The sequence below is a fragment of the Amblyraja radiata genome, chromosome 21 (genome assembly GCF_010909765.2).
Source record: "Amblyraja radiata isolate CabotCenter1 chromosome 21, sAmbRad1.1.pri, whole genome shotgun sequence".
Classification (NCBI taxonomy): Eukaryota; Metazoa; Chordata; class Chondrichthyes; order Rajiformes; family Rajidae; genus Amblyraja; species Amblyraja radiata.
Genome location: NC_045976.1, coordinates 31,753,325 through 31,772,367, shown reverse-complemented (window position 1 = coordinate 31,772,367; position 19,043 = coordinate 31,753,325). Strand labels below are relative to the sequence as shown.

Genomic DNA, 19,043 nt, shown 5'->3' with positions numbered 1-19,043 from the left:
TCAATCTGTCTGACTAGAGCCGTCGACTGCTGACTGAAGAGTTGGGACTTCCAGATATTTCAGCAGAGATAGCAGTAAAAATGTCTCGATTCCACGGAATGGTCATGCCCTTCAACAAAGAACCAAAGTGGCTGTTTGAGACTATGGACAGGTATGACTGACAAATGTTGTCTTTGAATAGTCTTGCTTTGTCTTGTTGCTACTAAACATGGGTATGAGCTGGTCTCTTATCACCATCACCATCCAAACCTTTTGTTCAAATAAACATACCCTCCAAACCTTTTGTTCAAATAAAAATGAGCCGATCTGAAACCAGAAAGATTGAACTGCCAATGTAAGTACCCCAACAGGGCTACTGTTCCGTGAAGCCAAATGGATTTGATAAATTGTTAAGCGCAATGCAAGGAAAAATAGTAGAACTCGTTTGCTGTGCATTTTATAAGACCGGATCTAGACCTGGAAATGTGTAAATTCCTTATCCTTTACAGAACCCAAATTGGAGCATTGATTGAAAGATGCTTGTATGTGGCAGGTCATGTCTTATTAACTTGATAGAGTGTTTTATTGAGGAGGTGATGAAGGAGATTGAAAGTGATGAAGGAGATTGTTGGCAGTGGATTTTAGTTAGGATTTGATAAGGACCCTCCGGGTAGGCTGATCCAGCAGTTAAGATGTAGGGGTTTCATGATGACTTGGTCATATACATTCAGAGCTGGTGTATTGATAGGAGGGTTGTGATGGATGGTAGATATTCTGGCTCTAGCTCTGTGACCAATGGAGTTCTGCAGGGATCTATGCTGAGACCCTTGCTGTTTGTGATATGGAGATGCAGGTGGTGAGGAATGCTGTCGGAAGATACAGCGGGATATAGACCAACTGCAGAAATGGATGGGGAAATATCAGATCGAGTTAACCGGAGCACGTGTGATGTGTTGCAATGTGGGAGGTTGAATGTAAGGAGAGAGTATACAGTTAATGGCAAGATCCTTAACAGCATAGATATGCAATGGGATCCTGGAGTTCAAGTTCATAGCTCTTAGAGGTTGGCAGCATAAGAAAATAGTGTGGTTAAGAAGGCGCATGGTATGCTTGCCTTCATTGCTAGGGGCATTGAATATAAGAGTCAGGAAGTCATGATGTAGCTCAATAGAACTTTGGTTAGACTGCATTTGGAGTATTACATACAGCTCTGGTCATTCCATTACAGGAAAGATGTGGAGGCTTTGTTGAGGGTTTACCAGAATGCTGCCTGGATTAGAGGGTTTCGGCTGCCGAAAGAGGTTAGATATACTTGGATTGTTTTCTCTGGAACAACAACGATTGAGGGGAGACTTGATAGAGGAATATAAAATTGAGATGCATAGGTAGGGTAGACAGTCAGAACCTTTTTCTCCCAGAGTGGTAATAGAGGGAATAGGTATAAGATGATAGGAGGAACGTTTAATGGAGACGTGAGGGTCTTTTTTTTGAGTGGTGGGGTCCTGAAACACACTATGAGGAGTGATAGTGGAAGCAGATGTGATAGTGGCATTTAGGAGGCTTTTGGATAGGCGCATGGAAGTGCAGAATATAGAGAGATATGGATCATGCACAGGCAGATGAGATCAGTTTAACTTGGTATCATGTTCAGCACAAACACTAAGAATGCCTTGCTGCTATCATGCAGAACCCAGGTGAGACTGCATCTGGAGTATTGAAGTGAAAATGTGTCACTTGGATCCATAGAGGAGTGAAATCAAGAGTCACCAAAATGATTATGAAGGAACTGCAGATGCTGGAAAATCGAAGGTAGACAAAAGTGCTGGAGAAACTCAGCGGGGGGGGGGGGGGGGGGGGGGGGCTGGGAAGAAGAGAGGAAGAGCCAGAGGACTGAGGGAGAGCTGAGAAGGGGAGTTCATCCACTCTAAACCCACTGACTCCCATGGCTATCTAGACTACACTTCTTCCCACCCTGCTTCCTGTAAGGACTCCATCCCCTACTCCCAATTTCTCCGTCTACGCCGCATCTGCCCCCAGGATGAGGTGTTCCACACCAGGGCATCGGAGATCTCCTCATTCTTCAGGGAACGGGGGTTCTCCTCCCCTACTATAGATGAGGCTCTCACCATGGTTTCTTCCATACCCCGTGACACTGCTCTCTCTCCCCATCCCCCCCCCCCACTCATAACAAGGCCTCACCTTCCACCCTACTAGCCGTCACATACAACAAATAATCCTCCATCATTTTCGCCACCTCCAACATGACCCCACCACTCGCCACATCTTCCCATCTCCTGCTTTCTGCAAAGACCGTTCCCTCCGTAACCTTGACTTCTCCAATTTCTGGTAGCCCTTACTGTCTCCTCCCCTTCTCAGCTCTCCCTCAGCCCTCTGGCTCCTCCTCTTCCTTTTTTCTTCCCCCCCCCCCCCATGTCGGTCATGAAGTTGTATTTGAGGCGGGGGCTGTGGGGTGAACGGGCCGAGCGGCCTGGAGCCGGGGGAGGGAGAGGCCTAGTCCTTGCACCGGGTCCTGCATGGTGAATAGAAAATAAGGTAATGAAATGAAGGGGTGAGCCTTTCGAATGATCATTTTGAATGGCGGAGGTTTGAAGGGATAAATGTCCATCTTTATTTTTGCTTCAAAAGATTGTCTGATGCAGGCTTAATCGGGGGCGAGCCAGTGGTCTTGTGTTCATAATTTAAGTAGTTTTATTAAAGACCATCTCTCTCCTCTTGTTAAGGTATCTCAAGCAGATAATGGGATTGACATTCGTCAGAGAGGCACATGTGAAAAAGTTTAATAAACTGAAGACTTTCAACCTGCCAGGAGAGTTGGCGAGTTTAAAGTAAGAATTTAACTTTACTTTAATCATTGCTTTATTATTTGACCAGACAATAATCGGAGGATGTTGGTCATTGTAGGTGTAAATGGGAGGGAATTGAAGAATGTAGGTGTACAGAGGGATCTGGGAATAACTGTGCACAGTTCCCTGAAAGTGGAATCTCATGTAGATAGGGTGGTAAAGAAAGCTTTTGGTGTGCTGGCCTTTATAAATCAGAGCATTGAGTATAGAAGTTGGGATGTAATGTTAAAATTGTACAAGGCATTGGTGAGGCCAATTCTGGAGTATGGTGTACAATTTTGGTCGCCTAATTATAGGAAGGATGTCAACAAAATAGAGAGAGTACAGAGGAGATTTACTAGAATGTTGCCTGGGTTTCAGCAACTAAGTTACAGAGAAAGGTTGAACAAGTTAGGGCTTTATTCTTTGGAGCGCAGAAGGTTAAGGGGGGACTTGATAGAGGTTTTTAAAATGATGAGAGGGATAGACAGAGTTGACGTGGAAAAGCTTTTCCCACTGAGAGTAGGGAAGATTCAAACAAGGGGACATGACTTGAGAATTAAGGGACTGAAGTTAAGGGGTAACATGAGGGGGAACTTCTTTACTCAGAGAGTGGTAGCTGTGTGGAATGAGCTTCCTGTGAAGGTGGAGGAGGCAGGTTCGTTTTTATCATTTAAAAATAAATTGGATAGTTATATGGATGGGAAAGGAATGGAGGGTTATGGTCTGAGCGCAGGTATATGGGACTAGGGGAGATTATGTGTTCGGCACGGACTAGAAGGGTCGAGATGGCCTGTTTCCGTGCTGTAAATTGTTATATGGTTATATGGTTATTGGCAGAAACTTGAGGTTAATACTTTTTCATCTTTTCCTGTTCTTTCTCACTCTCAGAAATCAATGTCATATGCTAATTTTGTGATTTTTTTAAAATCCCTCTCTTTCAGGTCGCTTCTTGAAGCCACATGGTCACCTGTGGTTTTTTGTCATAATGATGTACAGGAAGGTAAAGGTGTAGAATAAATAAGTATTCTATCGGGGGGGGCTTTTAATTGACAGAATGAGCAGCTGAGCTGTGACAGACTGCAGTATCAACCAAATGTTTTGCAATTAGTTCTGGTCAATTATTGTTCAGAGCTATATTGTTCCCTTAGTAGTGTGTCTGAACACATTACTGTTCTGTAGTAATGCAAGGCAAATGACTGAGGTCTTTTGGGACCAACGACCATGGTTCTGTTGGCTTTATAATAGTTAAAGTCAGGGGAGGTCCAGAAGTTAACATTTTGAATTGGGACAGTGCCAACCTTGATGGTATTAGACAGGAACTTGGAGTAGGATGTTTGCAGATAAAGGGATGTCCTGAAAGTGGGTTGCTTTTAAAAGTGTGGTGAGGCTTCTGGACACACCCTAAGGCTAACATGAAATTTTGAGCTGTTTGAATTTGGAAGAATCCAGACAAAGAATCGAAGCGCAGATCTAAGGCTGCTTGATAGCCCTCTCAATTCCTCCTTCCATTTGTCATAGTTATACAGCACAGAACTAGGCCCTTCAGCCAAACCAACCAAGATGTTCATCCCACCTGTCTGTGTTTGGCCTATAGCCCTCAACCTTTCCTATCCATGTACCTGTTCAAATGTCTTTTAAATATTGTACTAGTACTGGTCTCAACTACCTCCCCTGGCAGTTCGTTCCAGATACCCACCACCCTCTGTGTGGAAAAAGCTGATCCTCGGGGTCCTATTAAATCTTTCCTCTCTCACCTTGAATCTATATTCTCTGGTCTTGATTTCCCCTCTGCCAGGTAAAAGACTCCGTGCATTCACCCTATTTATTCCCCTCATGGTATTATATTTTTAAAAGATCACCCTTTAGTCTCCAGCCCTCCATGGAATAAAGTCTTAGCCTGCTCGACGTTCAGCTCGGGCCCCCAGTCCTGGTAACCTTCTCATAAATTTGCTCCTCACTCTTTCCAGCTCTGACGTCCTTCCTGTAGTAGGGTGACCAAAACTGAACCCAAAGGTAACATAATGTTCCAACTTCTATACTCAATACCCTGACTAACCTGGATGGATCCCTGGTTGCACCTCCTGCGGTTCCAAGGAAAAATACCTGGAAAGAGGTGGTTTGGGTTGGGTTGGAAGGGATGAGTGAACCAAGGAATTAAGGGAGTGGTCCCTATGGAAAGGGGTAGAGACATGGTACATTGATGAGAAAAAAATGAAACCCCTCAAAATCCATGTACCTATTCTAAATCAGTATGGAGAAGATTCTTGAAATGTTGCTGAATGCTTTTTCTGATTTACCTTGTTTCCCCTTTTCAAGGTAATATTCTCTATTTGGCGGACAAAGACGCAACATCCACAGATAAATTGATGCTGATTGATTTTGAGTACAGCAGCTACAACTACAGGTAATGACCTCTGAGCTATTAGGCTAAGATCCGAAGTCTCCAACACGAACATGGGTACCAAAGATTTACACAAAGGGCTGGAGTAACTCAGCGAGTCAGGCAGCATCCCTGGAGAATATGGATAGGTATCAGGCTGGATACTTCAGACAAGTGACCAAGAAACACTCCTCTCTCCTTCCCCAATTTCCTCCACCCCCTCCCCAAAAACCACAGATAAGTACGAACTGGAAACCACCAATACATTCTGGTTTTGGCGATATTAGCTAGAGCCAAGCCATATTTGCAGGTGACATAATCTTGTTCTGGACAGGCTATTTATCGTTTTGGTCATGCAACTAGGTTGGATCTGACCACTGCCCTCAATGGCAATCACTCTTTGGGGGCTTAACTATTAGCTTTCCCTGGTTGGGGAGGAGTGATGGGGCTATGGGTTGCAATGGGAATCTGGGTTCCTGTTGGAGGGCGAGCGCGGGGGAAAGGGAGGACTGCTGCTTAACGTGTACCTTCTGCCTTGTCTTTGTTCGCAGGGGCTTTGACATTGGGAATCACTTCTGTGAATGGATGTATGACTACACTTATGATCAGTGGCCTTTCTTCAAAGCTAATATGGAGAATTATCCTAACCGACAGCAGCAGGTATTGACAACAGCAAGCTGGTCTTTGGGTATCTACACAAGGTGAAAAAGGAAGGGAAATTCTTCCTCTTACCACAACATCTGGCATTGGTCACACAAGTCAATGTTAGGCCTCTAAAGAAACGCTTTCAGAAGCTGTTTCTTGATTTTGAGAATCTTGCCATCAGGAATTCTTCATGTCTCAAAAACATTCAGGGTCAACTTCCATTAACAGCAAATGTGATTTGTCTACTTCACTTAAATAACTTTAAACTCTTATTTCTCCTCAGCTTCACTTCATCAGACATTACCTTTCTGAATATTCGGGGAATAAAGGGGACTCGGTGCATGATGATCAGTTGAAAATTGAAGAAGAGATGATCATTGAGATCAACAGGTTGGGCACTTGTATGGAATAATCAGGGGGTTAAGTTAGTGAGAGGTTTTATAACAGTGGGGATATAAGGATGGTGAGGCTGGCAGCTAAACTGTGCTTTTCTGCACAAGTAACTGCTAGAATCTAAAGATTGGTGGACTTGGCTGATGCTGTTTAATCTACTCTCCATGTGAAACCTGAAGACCTCTTACTCTTCTTATGAGGTAGATGTTCATGCTAAATGGAGTCATGAGCCATGGTAGCAAGATTGAAAGCCCCAGAGGGCACTGACCTTTTAATACAGAAAATGCTAAAGCACATCTTGGGTAGTAAGAGTTATAGCCTCTGTTTTGTATTTCATGTTGAACAAAGTAGAGTGAGGCCTTTCCTGGAATATATTTCTTATCTGCCTCGGTGATTTTTGCCTCCCATGAATACTTACAGTGCAGCTCCAACCTCTTGCCACAATCTCACCTTTACGTTTACAGTCTCACTGACTCACTGCTTCCCCTCCCTCCCAACCACTTTCAGCTCCAAAGTACCTCTCCAACCCGTTTAAGGAGACTGGAGAACACTGACCTAAAGCTGTGTATTACTCGTAGTAAAACTCCTCTAGTGCTGTTTTACAGTGACCTGTGCATGATGTTTGGGATGGATTGTTGACAATATTGCTGGAGAAACTCAGCGAGTGAGGCAGCATCTATGGAGTGAAGGAAATAGGCAATGTTTTGGGTCGAGACCCTTCTTCAGACAGGATTGATTAGTTGTTTGTCAGTAATAACGCCAGATTTAGAATGAAATTGTGGGAAGTTGGGCCAATGAAGGGTTTTTTTTCTGTTTTAACTAACTGATGCTATGTATTACTTTCTTAAGGTATGCCCTAGCCTCTCACTACCTGTGGGCACTCTGGGCTATTATACAAGCAAAGCTTTCCACAATTGAGTTCGGTTACATGGTGAGTTATGTGTGTCTGTGTGTCTTTCTGCCTCTCATTACACACTACCTCATCTTTTTTGTCTTCCCATTCTTGTGCATAAGTTAAGAGAGGACAGGAATGGGGTTATACATTGGCAAGGGATGTGAAATGGCTAACCGACATGAGTAAATGGTTCTTTTCTGGATTGGCAATCGGTAGCTGGTGCAACTATATATAATCTACAGTTTTGATCGGGATGAAATGACGGGCATTTGCTGATGAGACAAAGTGGGTTAGCAAGTTGAAGAGTGCACAGCTCACAAAGGATGTAGTGAGTGGGAGATGAAGTGGGAGATGAAGACTGCTGTGGGAAAATGGGGTTATCTATTTTGGATAAAAGTTTGAAAACTGTTGTAAATGGTTTGGGGAGTGGAATACGTGAAAAAGTTAATATGCAAGCAGTTGGGAAGGTTCGTGAGATCCTGGTCCCTTATGTGAGAGGTATGGGGTGTGGAGATGGTACAGAGAAAGTTCATTCAGAATATCCCCCGATGAAATAGTTGACAAATGTTGAAAGAGGCTATCTTCCCTTGTGGGGGTATCTGTAACATGAGCATATTTTGAATAACGGCCGCTCATTTTGGACAGAAAATAGATTTCCTTCTCTCATAGGGTGGAGATGGTGTCTATGTCACCTAAAATATATTCCGACATTTGCACTGAAGATGAGGTGGAATGGGGGAAAATTGATGTTGATGCCAAGAGTTTGTCAGCCATGATAGTACTGAATCGTGGAGGATGAACAATTGACCAATTTAGCCTGCTCCTGCATCTTGTTTTCCCATCCTTGCCTGCCCTCCTGCCTTGCACTGTCCCTCCCCTCCACCACAGCATCCTCCCTTGACTGGCTCACCCACTCACTTGCTTCCCACTTTATAAATTGGAGATGATTCTGCTTTGTGCTCTCTGAAGAACTAAGGTGATGTCTCTTTTGTTTCAGGATTATGCCCTGTATAGACTGGAAGCCTACTTTGATCAGAAGAGAATACTTGGTTGACTTGCTGTACAGTGCTAGCACTGCTTGGAATTTAGCACGTTTCTGTTATTAATTATTTTTTAAAATTGCATTTTGCTTCAAATTAGTCCAGGACCATTTTAAACCTGATCAGTGACTGCACTTTGAAATCACACAAATGTAGTTCGATGAACTCGAATCACAGACTAAAAATGGTGATCATGGACTTCTTGGAAGGGCTGTGGTTGAGAAAGTTAATCTCCAGTCCTGTGAAACCCTGGGTCACAGATGATCGTGCAGGAGCTTGTAGCAATATGTTTCTTGTGTGTGTTCTTGTACTGTGTATCTCCGTCCTCATGCTCCAGCTGTCTCCCAACACATGAACTACAAGGCTGGTTTTCCTTGTCACGACAGTGCTTTTAAGTAGCCGTTTGTGCTGGATATTTTGATTAAGATGGTCTGATTGGACTGATTAAGACCTTGGGGTTTACTTTGATGATTTAAGTTAATGGTGTCTCTGGCAAAGCCAGCACTTGTCATCCCTAAGTGCTATCAAACAGGTGACAAAAGATTATCTTGAATGCTGCAAGGTATTTCAAAGTTGTTGGGTAGGGTGTTCTAAGATTTAAACATGATGGTAAAGAAGAAATGACTCCACATTAGCCATTTATTAGAAACATAACCCGTGGGTGGTGTTCCAGTGCACCTGTTACCCTCTTTGTTTTTGATGGAAGAGTTCACATAACCACAGAAGTAATTGGGTGTCGGTTTGAATATGTTTCCACACCATTTGATGAAAATAAAATGAGTACAGTTAAACAATGCAAACTAGTTTGATATGTGGTATAGAATACTGTGCTGAGGTTGGTACAGTTGCAAGGAAGATCTGCCCAGGTTCCTACTCAGGAAAGATAAACAAATAGTGGAAACTTGATGAGAAAAAATTCTCAACATTATAATTTCTCGGTAATATCAATGGATGGAGAAAGAATTGTGTGTCAGTTCAATGACTTACATTTCTAATTTTTATCTCTCGGTTGCATGACCTGCTTCCATTCTTTTGTCCCTGCTTCTGATCATGGTTTAGAAATGAAGAACAGTTGTTCACCTCAATAATTAAAGCTTGTATTAGCTCATTCTAAGGACATATTTTGGTGTCACTCATGCTACTAACCGTGTGTGTGTGTGTGTGTGTATGTATATGTGTATAGACAGACTCGTGTTAAGCACTGAATTCTCGCTAATTAACTCAAATAAACAAGTACGAGTTGTTCTTTCACTCTTAATATCAGGTTAAGGAATTATGCATACGAGGCATTGTGCAAGTCTACAATCATTCCAGACCCTGTTCAATATGTTGGGAGTTTCACTCTTGTGAAACTTGTGTTTACAGATTGAGTCTCTTCCTCTGGCTGTTCACCCTTCAACCAATGGAAGCAATAGTAACACACCATAATCTGCTGCCCCAATCGTTTGGCACCTGGTTCACACCGGCCTCAGTCCATGCACTCTTCTTAAAGGGACCTGAGCCCACTGGAAAGCTTGTTATACCACTGTATTGTGTAATGTTTTTGTAAGTGAGTTGAGAGTTAACTGGAATAACATCCAATTGTATGAAAAAATCTGCCACCCAGCTGTACCAAAGTCCCAAATGTTCCAGAACCATTTTACTGTTTTGTCAGTTACTATGATTTTTTTTCATACCACCAGATGCCAGATATGAGGTGTGGGTGGGAGATGGGAAGCGGCACATTAAAACTGCGATGAACATCAGCTTGGCTCTTGCAGTCTACTCCTTAACCCCACCCCCCCCACCCCCACCCCCACCCCCACCCCCACGCCCCAGCCTTTGTCATTCCCAAGGTGTGGCAACTGAACAAAGGTTTTGCCAGAGTTTTTATCATAGCTTGTAGGGAAGAAAACAACAAGATGTGGTGTCACCAAGCAAATCATTCCACCTGTCTTGGGAAGCAAAGATCTGTTAGTTAATCTAATTTGATCATCCTTTCTATGTCTGGGCCCATTCATTTTACATCATTATTGACATTAAATAAAGTGGTGTGGTGTACAATCATTCAGTGTATGTGTCATAACTGTGACCTTCAGTGAAGCTTTAGTGGATTATTGATTCATATTCATCTTGGAGCTGGTATTCCATTCAGGTAACCAGCATATGTAAACCATCTGAGCTAAACTTATCCCATCTCAATTTCATGGACTTGACAGAATTGAAGCAAATTCTGTGAGGAAGAATTTTGTGACCACATATTTTAAAGTTGGAATTGTACCATTATGTTTATTCCAACCATTAGTATAGATTTTCTCTGCTCCACATTCTCTTTGACACTGGCCATTCTGCCCAAGAGATTTGTACAATGTTTTTCCTTCACATCCACTGCTTCCATCTTCTAATTCCAACAAATCCTGCAATTTCTTTAACTTTTCTCAATTCTCTACTATCTGTTGCAGTTATTTGTAGGGGTGAGTTACGCATAAACAGGTTCAGTGAAGAAGTGTCCCCCATGTTGTTCAATGGGTTTGTGTTTGATCATATTTGTGGTACTGGTTCTGATTTCACTACATTAATTGGTACATGTGACAATAAACTGACCTTTGAACCTTTGATTTCACCCCATTGGAAAACAATGTCTCCATTTATACTGTCAAACCCTTGCGTGGTAAAGTTCAAATGATCTCTGTTATAGAGAACAAAGTATTGGCCAGTTGCATCTTTGCTGATTGCATATCTGAGAAGTATTTTGCTTGAAAGCCTTGCTAATCTTTGCAAATTAACAATTGTACACGACATTTGTAGTTTAATTTGATCTTTAATTTTCTATACCTTCAGAAACTAATCTTAATACACTGAACACAGTAAAAGTTCAGTTGTAATTACTGTTCCCCTAACTCTAATATCACATCTATTTTATTTTTCATCTGTTGTTATGTCTGGTATCTTCACTTTTTAATTCTACCTTCATGTTTACCTACTTCTACAATGCACAGGACTGACAGTTGGCTCGGGTCTGAGAGAAACTCCTGTTTGATTTGTTTAAAAATGATTTGCAAGAAAATAAATTATCTACCACTTAACATCACATGCTCTTCTTTGGTTTGATCATTGAGTTGATTCTGGGATCTTTGTGAATTGGTGAACATCAATCCACTAAAGTCCTTACCAATATGCCATAATTCCAAATAAATGGTGTATTTAATGGAATCCTGAGCAGCTTAACCGCAAGGAAGTATTTCACAAGAATGTGATGGGAATACTAAACAGCAAGAATGGAAGGGTTTCGGCCCGAAACGTCGCCTATTTCCTTCGCTCCATAGATGCTGCTGCACCCGCTGAGTTCCTCCAGCAATTTTGTGTACCATGGACAGCTATATATTCATGTACCTATCAAGCCTGTTAATTGGCAATATTATATGTGGTTCCACTGTCATTTCTGACAGCACGTTCTGGGTAACCACTGTTATCTGTGTAAAGTAAAACTTGCCCTACACATCTCCTTTAAACTTTGCCCTTCCCATCTTAAAGTTATGCCCTCTAGTATTTGACATTTCCACCATGTCTACCCCCATCTAGGATTGACATAATTTAAAATACTTCTATCTTCCCTCAACCTCTGACATTCAAGAGAAAACAATCCAAAGTTGTCCAATTTCTCCTTATAGTGAATATCCTCCAACCCACACAGCATTCTGGTAAACCTCTTCTGCACTCCCACATAAATCTTCACATCCTTCATGTAATGGGTCGACCAGAACTGCACACCATACTCCAAATGTGGCCTAAACAAAATCCTATAGTGTTGCAACATGACTTCCTGATTCTTATACTTAATGCCCCAATCTTTGAAGGAAAGCATGCCATATGCTTCCTTTACCACTCTATCTACTTATGTTGTCATTTTCAGAGATCTATATACTTAGATCCCAAGATCCCTTTCTACATCAATGCGGTTAAAGGCTCCATGAACTAGATACATTCCCCTGGCATTTGATCTCCCAGAGTGCAACATCTTAAACTTGCTCATCTGCCATTTCGCCACCTATTTCTGTAGCTGATCTATATCCCAATGTACACTTTGAAAGCCTTCCTCTCTTTCTGCAACTTCACCAATTTTAGTGTCACCCACAATCTGACTTTCCAACCAATCGGCATTTACACACATCATTTATATATATCACAAATAAGAATTCTCAGCGCAGATCCCCGCAGAATGCCATTGGTCGCAGATCTGCATCAAAGCTCTGTTTTCTATGACAAAGCTACTTCTGAATCAAAATGACCAAGTCACCATAATTAGCCCATTCTCGTACAAACAAACCTATCCTATCCATGTACCTGTCTAGATGTTTCTTAAAAGTAGTACCTGTCTCAACTACCTCCAGCAACTTGTTCCATTGGCCTCCCACCCTTTGTATAAAAAAAAAAGTTGCCCCTCCAGTTTCCTATTAAATCTTTCCCACCAAATTTTAAACCTACATCCTCTGGTCCTTGATTCCCCTACCCTGGATAAAAGACTCTGTGCCTTTACCCTATCCATTCTACTCATGATCTTTTTCACCTCTATGAAATCACCTGTCATCCTCCTGCGCTATAAAGAATAAATGCTCACATTTTCCCTTCGAGTCCTAGTGACATCCTCGTAAATCTCAGCTTTTCCAGCTTAACGATGTTCGTTCTTATAACAGGACTACCAAAGCTGAACACAATACTCCAAATGTGGCCTCACCCATGTCTTGCACCACAGTAACATGGCCTTCTATCTCCTATACTCAATAGTCTGACTGATGAAAGCCAATGTGCCAAAAGCCTTCTTGACCACCTTATCTACCTGAGATGCCCCTTACAAGGAACTATATACCTGCCCTCCTGGATCACTTTGCATGACAACATTCCGCAGAACCCTGCCATTCACTGTGTAGGTCCTGCCTTGGTTAGACTTCCCAAAATGCACCATCTCACACTTCTCTGTATTAAGTTCTATCTACCATTCCTCAGCCCAACTGCCCAACTGATCTAGATATTGGAGCAATGTTTGACAGCCATCTTCACTATCTACAATTCCACACACTTTAGTGTCATCTGTCACACACTTTAGTGTCATTTACTAATGCCGATTATGTTCTCATTCAAATTATTGAAATAGAAGACAAATGGGCCCAGCACCAAACACTAAGGCAAACCACTAGTCACAGGCCTCCAGTCCGCAAAGGAGCCTTCAACCATCGCCCTCTGCTTCCTTCCATGAAGCCAATTTTCTATCCAGCCTGCCAGCTGTCCTTATATCCTATGAAATCTAACTTTCCAGAGCAGCATACCATGTGGAACATTGTCAAATGCCTTGCTGGAATCCAATTTTACAACATCTACAGCTCTACCCTCATTAACCTTTTTTGTTCTATCGTCAAAAAGCTTAGAATTGTGAGACACGAACTCCCACATAACCTGAGGGATGCTGTGTATCCCTAATCAGCCCCTGTCCATCTAATTGCATGTATATCCTATAATCTTTAGTAACTTTCCAATCACATGTTACACTCATTGGCCGATAGTTCCAGGTGTTTCCCTATAGCCCTTCTTAAATAGAAGCACAACATTTGACACCCTCCAGTCTTCCGGCACCTCACCCGTACCTAATGATGACTCATAAATCTCACCTGGGGCACCTGTAATTTCCTCGCTATCCTCCCACAATGTCCTCAGTTATATCTGACCAGGCCCTGAAGATTTATCTACCTTCAAGGGCATTAGGACCTTCAGCACCTCCTCAATCGTAATACTGCCCTCAAGACACTTCTATTTACTGCTGCAAATTCCCCAGTCTTCATGTCTCTCAATGGTAAAAACTGAGGATAAAAACTCATTAAGGACCTTGGTCATCTCCTGTGGCTCCACACAGTTACAAGGTCATTAGGAATAGCAGTAGTATTAGGCCATTTGGCCCATCAAGTCAATTCCACCACTCAATCATGGCTGATCTATCTCCTAACCCCATTCTCCTGCCTTTTCCTCATAACCTCTGACGCATGTACCAATCAAGAATCTATCTCTGCCTTAAAAATATCTACTGACTTGGCCTCCGCAGCCTTCAGTGGCAAAGAATTCCACAGATTCACCACCCTCAGATTAAAGAAATTTCTCCTCATCTTTCACTATTTGTATGTTTTAATTAGATCCCCCCACATTCTCCTAAACTCCAGCGAGCACAGGCCCAGTGCCGACAAGCGCTTATCGTAGGTTAACCTACTCATTTGTGGGATCATTCTTGTAAACCTCCTCTGGATCCGCTCCAGAGCCAGCACATCCATCCTCGGATATGGCGCCCAAAATTGCTCACAATATTCCAAATGCGGCTTTACCGGCAGAGAGACTCAACATTACATCCCTGGTTTTGTATACAAGCCCTCTTGGAATAAATGCTAGCATTGAGTTTGCTTTCTTTACTTCTGATTCGACTTGCAGATTAACTTATTGGGAATCCTGCACCAGCACTCCCAAGTCCCTTTGCTCCTCTGATTTCTGGATTCTCACCCCATTTAGAAAATAGTCTACGCCTTTATTCCAACAAAATGCATAACTCCACACTTTGCTACACTATATTCCGTCTGCCACTTCTCTGCCCACTCTTCCAACCTGTCCAAATCTTTCTGCAGAGTCCCTGCTTTCTCTGCACTTTCCGCCCCTCCACCTATTTTCGTATCATCCGCAAAACTTGCCACAAAGCCCTCAATCCACTCATCCAAAGCATTAACACACAAAGTTGACCGCTTTGTTTCCTGAGGGGCCCCATTCTTTCACTGGTTACACTTTTAAACTCCTCCAGGGATACACTTGATCCCAGCTGCCTATTCCTGCCCCATGCCTCCTTCCCATTCTTGACCAGAGCTTCAATTTATCTTGTCATCCAAGCTCACTTACACCCACCTGCTTTGCCCTTCACTCTAACAGGAACATGCAGGTGCTGGACTCTTGTCAGCACACTCTTTAAAACATCCCACTTTCCCAACATTCCTATTCCTTCAAACAACCTGCTCCAATCAACTTGAGTGAGTTCCTGTATAATATCTTAAGTTACCCCTGTTCCATTTAGAATTTTAACTCGTGGGCCCATCCTATCTCTCGACCAACAGTTTGGTATTAAATCTTTATTTTATTTTTTAAATGTTTGCAATTCGCTGCAGATCAGTCCAGTCCCATTTCATAACTAAACAACGGGCTGCATGTGACTGACAGATTGGTGTGCAAATCATAATTAAATCATGTGCTAGAAATGATGATCATTGATTTTTAGGGGGAACAATTGAGGAAGGCAACGTCCAGGACCAAACCCGTGAATCTTTGGGCCCACAGGCTTGTAGCAGTGTTTGTTCAGTGTGTGTTCATGTACTTTGTATCTCTGACCTTCCTCTACCCAGTAGTCTCCCAATCCGTGAGGTACAGTTCCACAAAGCTAGTTTTCCTTGAAAAGCAGTTGAGAATTGGGCCTGTTACAGTGGTTTAAAGTGGTGGATTGTGTTGGGTGGTCCAAGGGTGAGCATGACTGTTCCAATTCAGACTTTGTAGTGGTTTACTTTTCATTCTTGTGTCTCCAGCAAAGACAGCAATTGTCCATCCCTTGTTTCCCTGAACCAGGTGGTGGGAAGAGATTGCCTTGAACGCTACATTCATCTTGTGAAGATATTTCCATGTTGTTGGGAAGGGTGTTCCAGGATTTAAACCTGGTGATGTTGAAGAAATGTGTCCACATCAGTCTGACTTGGAAACATAACCATATAACCATATAACCATATAACAATTACAGCACGGAAACAGGCCATCTCGGCCCTACAAGTTCGTGCCGAACAACTTTTTACCCTTAGTCCCACCTGCCTGCACTCATACCATAACCCTCCATTCCCTTCTCATCCATATGCCTATCCAATTTATTTTTAAATGATACCAACGAACCTGCCTCCACCACTTCCACTGGAAGCTCATTCCACACCGCTACCACTCTCTGAGTAAAGAAGTTCCCCCTCATGTTACCCCTAAACTTCTGTCCCTTAATTCTGAAGTCATGTCCTCTTGTTTGAATCTTCCCTATTCTCAAAGGGAAAAGCTTGTCCACATCAACTCTGTCTATCCCTCACATCATTTTAAAGACCTCTATCAAGTCCCCCCTTAACCTTCTGCGCTCCAGAGAATAAAGACCTAACTTATTCAACCTTTCTCTGTAACTTAGTTGTTGAAACCCAGGCAACATTCTAGTAAATCTCCTCTGCACTCTCTCTATTTTGTTGACATCCTTCCTATAATTGGGCGACCAAAATTGTACACCATACTCCAGATTTGGTCTCTTGGAGAACCGGTGACTGATGTTGCCGTGCGCCTGCTCCATTCCTTCTTGATGGAAGAGTCACTTTGCTTAGATATGCGGAGACATGGGTGACTGCAGATGTGGTCATCTACAGCAAAATAACATTTCTTGATGATCACAGTGATCAGGGAGCATCTGTGGAACATCTTATATTCCACTGGGGTAATCTATAACCCAATGGTATTAACACTGAATTTTTCAATTTCACGTATCCCGCCCTCCCCGTGTACCTGTCTCTCTCATTCTGATTCACCCAGATTTTCTCACTGTCGTTTTGTCAACCCTCTCCCCTTCAGTCCACCATCACCCAGTGTAGTTTCCTTCCCCCACTGGGTTCCATCTATCACACCCACCCACTTAGCCTACTGTATCTCCTATTCCCTCCCCCAACTAGTTCCACCTGTCCATCTTACATCACTTAACTGGTTCCCCTTTTCATCTTCTTTACTTCTCAGATTCAAGCGCCTGCAGTCTCTTGTGCCTCCACATGACCATCCAGTCTCTCTCCCCCACCTGGCTTAATCCGCCCATTTCATCTCACTGCTTATCTGTCTCCACCGAAAATCCATCGGCCCCTGTCTCCCAACTCCATCTCTCAGCTCCATTTGGCCATCACCCCACCTCATCTCATTCACCTATCACCTCAACCGTCCCCACCTCATCACACTGCCTATCTCCCCTCTCTACTTTTAGTCTAAATGAGAGTCTCGCCCCCCCCAAGTGCCTATCATCACAGCTACCCTCCTGAGTTTTCCCAATACTAAGATACAATTTTGAATGCAATTTTACCCATTTCAGGCGAGTAGCCAGTTAGTGTGCTGCTGAGCAATGCACACTAGGTTGGTCTATTACATAAACCAAATTGCTGTGCTGAGGTCTGCGCAGAGATGCTTCCTAACCCTTTGGGTTCCTCCCGCACTTTGTGTCTATCTTTAGTTCATTTTGCAAATTCTGTGCCGCCTTCTCCTCAGCGCAGCACTGAGTGCAGAGGTGGGGAGGAAGCAACAGTGGGACAGGAAGGCTGCGAGAACCTGGACTCACACAACACCAAACACACAGCTCATGATGCAGTTCTCTTTATTATTGGCTAAGAAGTTAAGTGAATACAGTCACCACAGACAGTGAGAGCGGCTACAAAGAAATCAAAGCACTGGATCCACTGCTGGAAAGGATGAGTGGATGATTCTGGAGTCTTCTAATCGCAGAACAGTTTGTAGGAACAAACAAAAGGAAGACTTGTGTCGCATTTGAGATCATTCCAAGTACCGTCACCTAGAAGCAGGGAATGCACTTACATGTTAGTTCATAATCAAAATGCTGCAATAGAGATAATCTGGAGAAAAAAAACTGGAAATACTCAGTATGTCAGGTAGCATTTTTGCAGAGGAAACGGGAAGGTTACTGATGGAAATATTATCTCTGTTCCTCTCTCCACAGATGCTGCCTGACCTGCTGAGTGTTCCCAGCATTTTCTGTTGCCATTTGGTCTAAATGTTTCATCTGTTTGAGCCAGAGCCTGTGAGCTTGACTTGGTCAGTGAGTTTGACTTGTAAATATAGGGAGTCACTTCTTGTGGAGGTGTCAGGTGCAGTCAGAGTGTGTGTTGATGAAACCTTCTTCTAACTCCAGTGTTACCCCCTTGTACATTCCACCTGCACAGTTACACTGAGTGTTTGGCCCCTGGCTCCTGTATTACATCCCATACATCCTCCTCTCACTGCTTGTAAGTAACTCCAGTTCTGTGTAACACCAGGTCTGTTGAAGTAACCTGTTCAATACTGTTTCTGAGATTAACGTCGATCAAAAAACATTTATTTTACTGTTAAACTTACCATGACGATTAACGGTCACACAGTCTTCGTCACCTTCATGATTATTAGGTTCCCCACTTGACCAGTTATTGTAAATGTATGAAGATCCATCGGCCCATCTGAAATGACCTTCCTGTGGGTATAAATCACTGGTCATTGCTGTTGGAATGCTGAGTAAGCTGCCACATAACAGTACAGGGAGGAGCTGTACCTGAGCCGGAGTGAGAACAGAATACCAGCAGCTGGGACAAGTAGAGCAGTGGATGGGAGTTTAACCTATGGACTGGCAGGGTGGGGGAATATCATATAAGTAACAGGCACAAGTAACCAGTAACTGTTCCTTCATTCTGTGGCTCTTTGGTGAAGTTTACATTTCCTTGCCCTTCAGGGACCAGCCCAGATCAGTATATCTGGAATATTCACTTCCCAGTCCAAGGACTCGAGGCGCTTTGAATGTGTCTGAACATTTAGCATATCCTTTCCTCGGGGAATACCAAGTTCTAGACATGTTTTGCAGAATTTAAATATAAGATAAAAGGTAAAATGGTCAACTATTTTCTTGGGTTTAATTTGGCCAATGTTATATCTATCGGCATGAGCACTTTGCTCAAGTGAATCTGTTTCATGTTATCTGGGCTAAGTCAACAAAAGGGCCAAGGGAAATAAAATGATTCAATGTCAGGAAAGGATTAACTGGAACCCGACTGCAGAAG

General features: G+C 42.9%; 1 protein-coding gene and 1 long non-coding RNA gene across 2 annotated transcripts in view; one reads left to right on the top strand and one right to left on the bottom strand.

Moving 5' to 3' along the window:
• LOC116985283 (choline/ethanolamine kinase-like) overlaps positions 1-8,250 on the top strand; it is a 28,809-nt gene extending 20,559 nt beyond the window's left edge. The window contains exons 4-11 of the mRNA XM_033039963.1: positions 18-151; positions 2,721-2,825; positions 3,767-3,825; positions 5,142-5,229; positions 5,757-5,865; positions 6,134-6,240; positions 7,093-7,174; positions 8,136-8,250. Of these exons, the coding sequence (XP_032895854.1) occupies positions 18-151; positions 2,721-2,825; positions 3,767-3,825; positions 5,142-5,229; positions 5,757-5,865; positions 6,134-6,240; positions 7,093-7,174; positions 8,136-8,192 (741 nt within the window). The 3' untranslated portion in view covers positions 8,193-8,250. The remainder of the gene's footprint in view (positions 1-17; positions 152-2,720; positions 2,826-3,766; positions 3,826-5,141; positions 5,230-5,756; positions 5,866-6,133; positions 6,241-7,092; positions 7,175-8,135) is intronic.
• A 1,559-nt stretch (positions 8,251-9,809) lies between these two features.
• On the bottom strand, positions 9,810-18,671 carry LOC116985285. The gene is made up of 3 exons (XR_004415238.1): positions 18,659-18,671; positions 18,133-18,138; positions 9,810-9,945 (listed from the first exon to the last, which is right to left on the bottom strand). It is a non-coding gene; the product is annotated as an uncharacterized LOC116985285 (long non-coding RNA).
• Between the last annotated feature and the right edge of the window lie 372 nt (positions 18,672-19,043).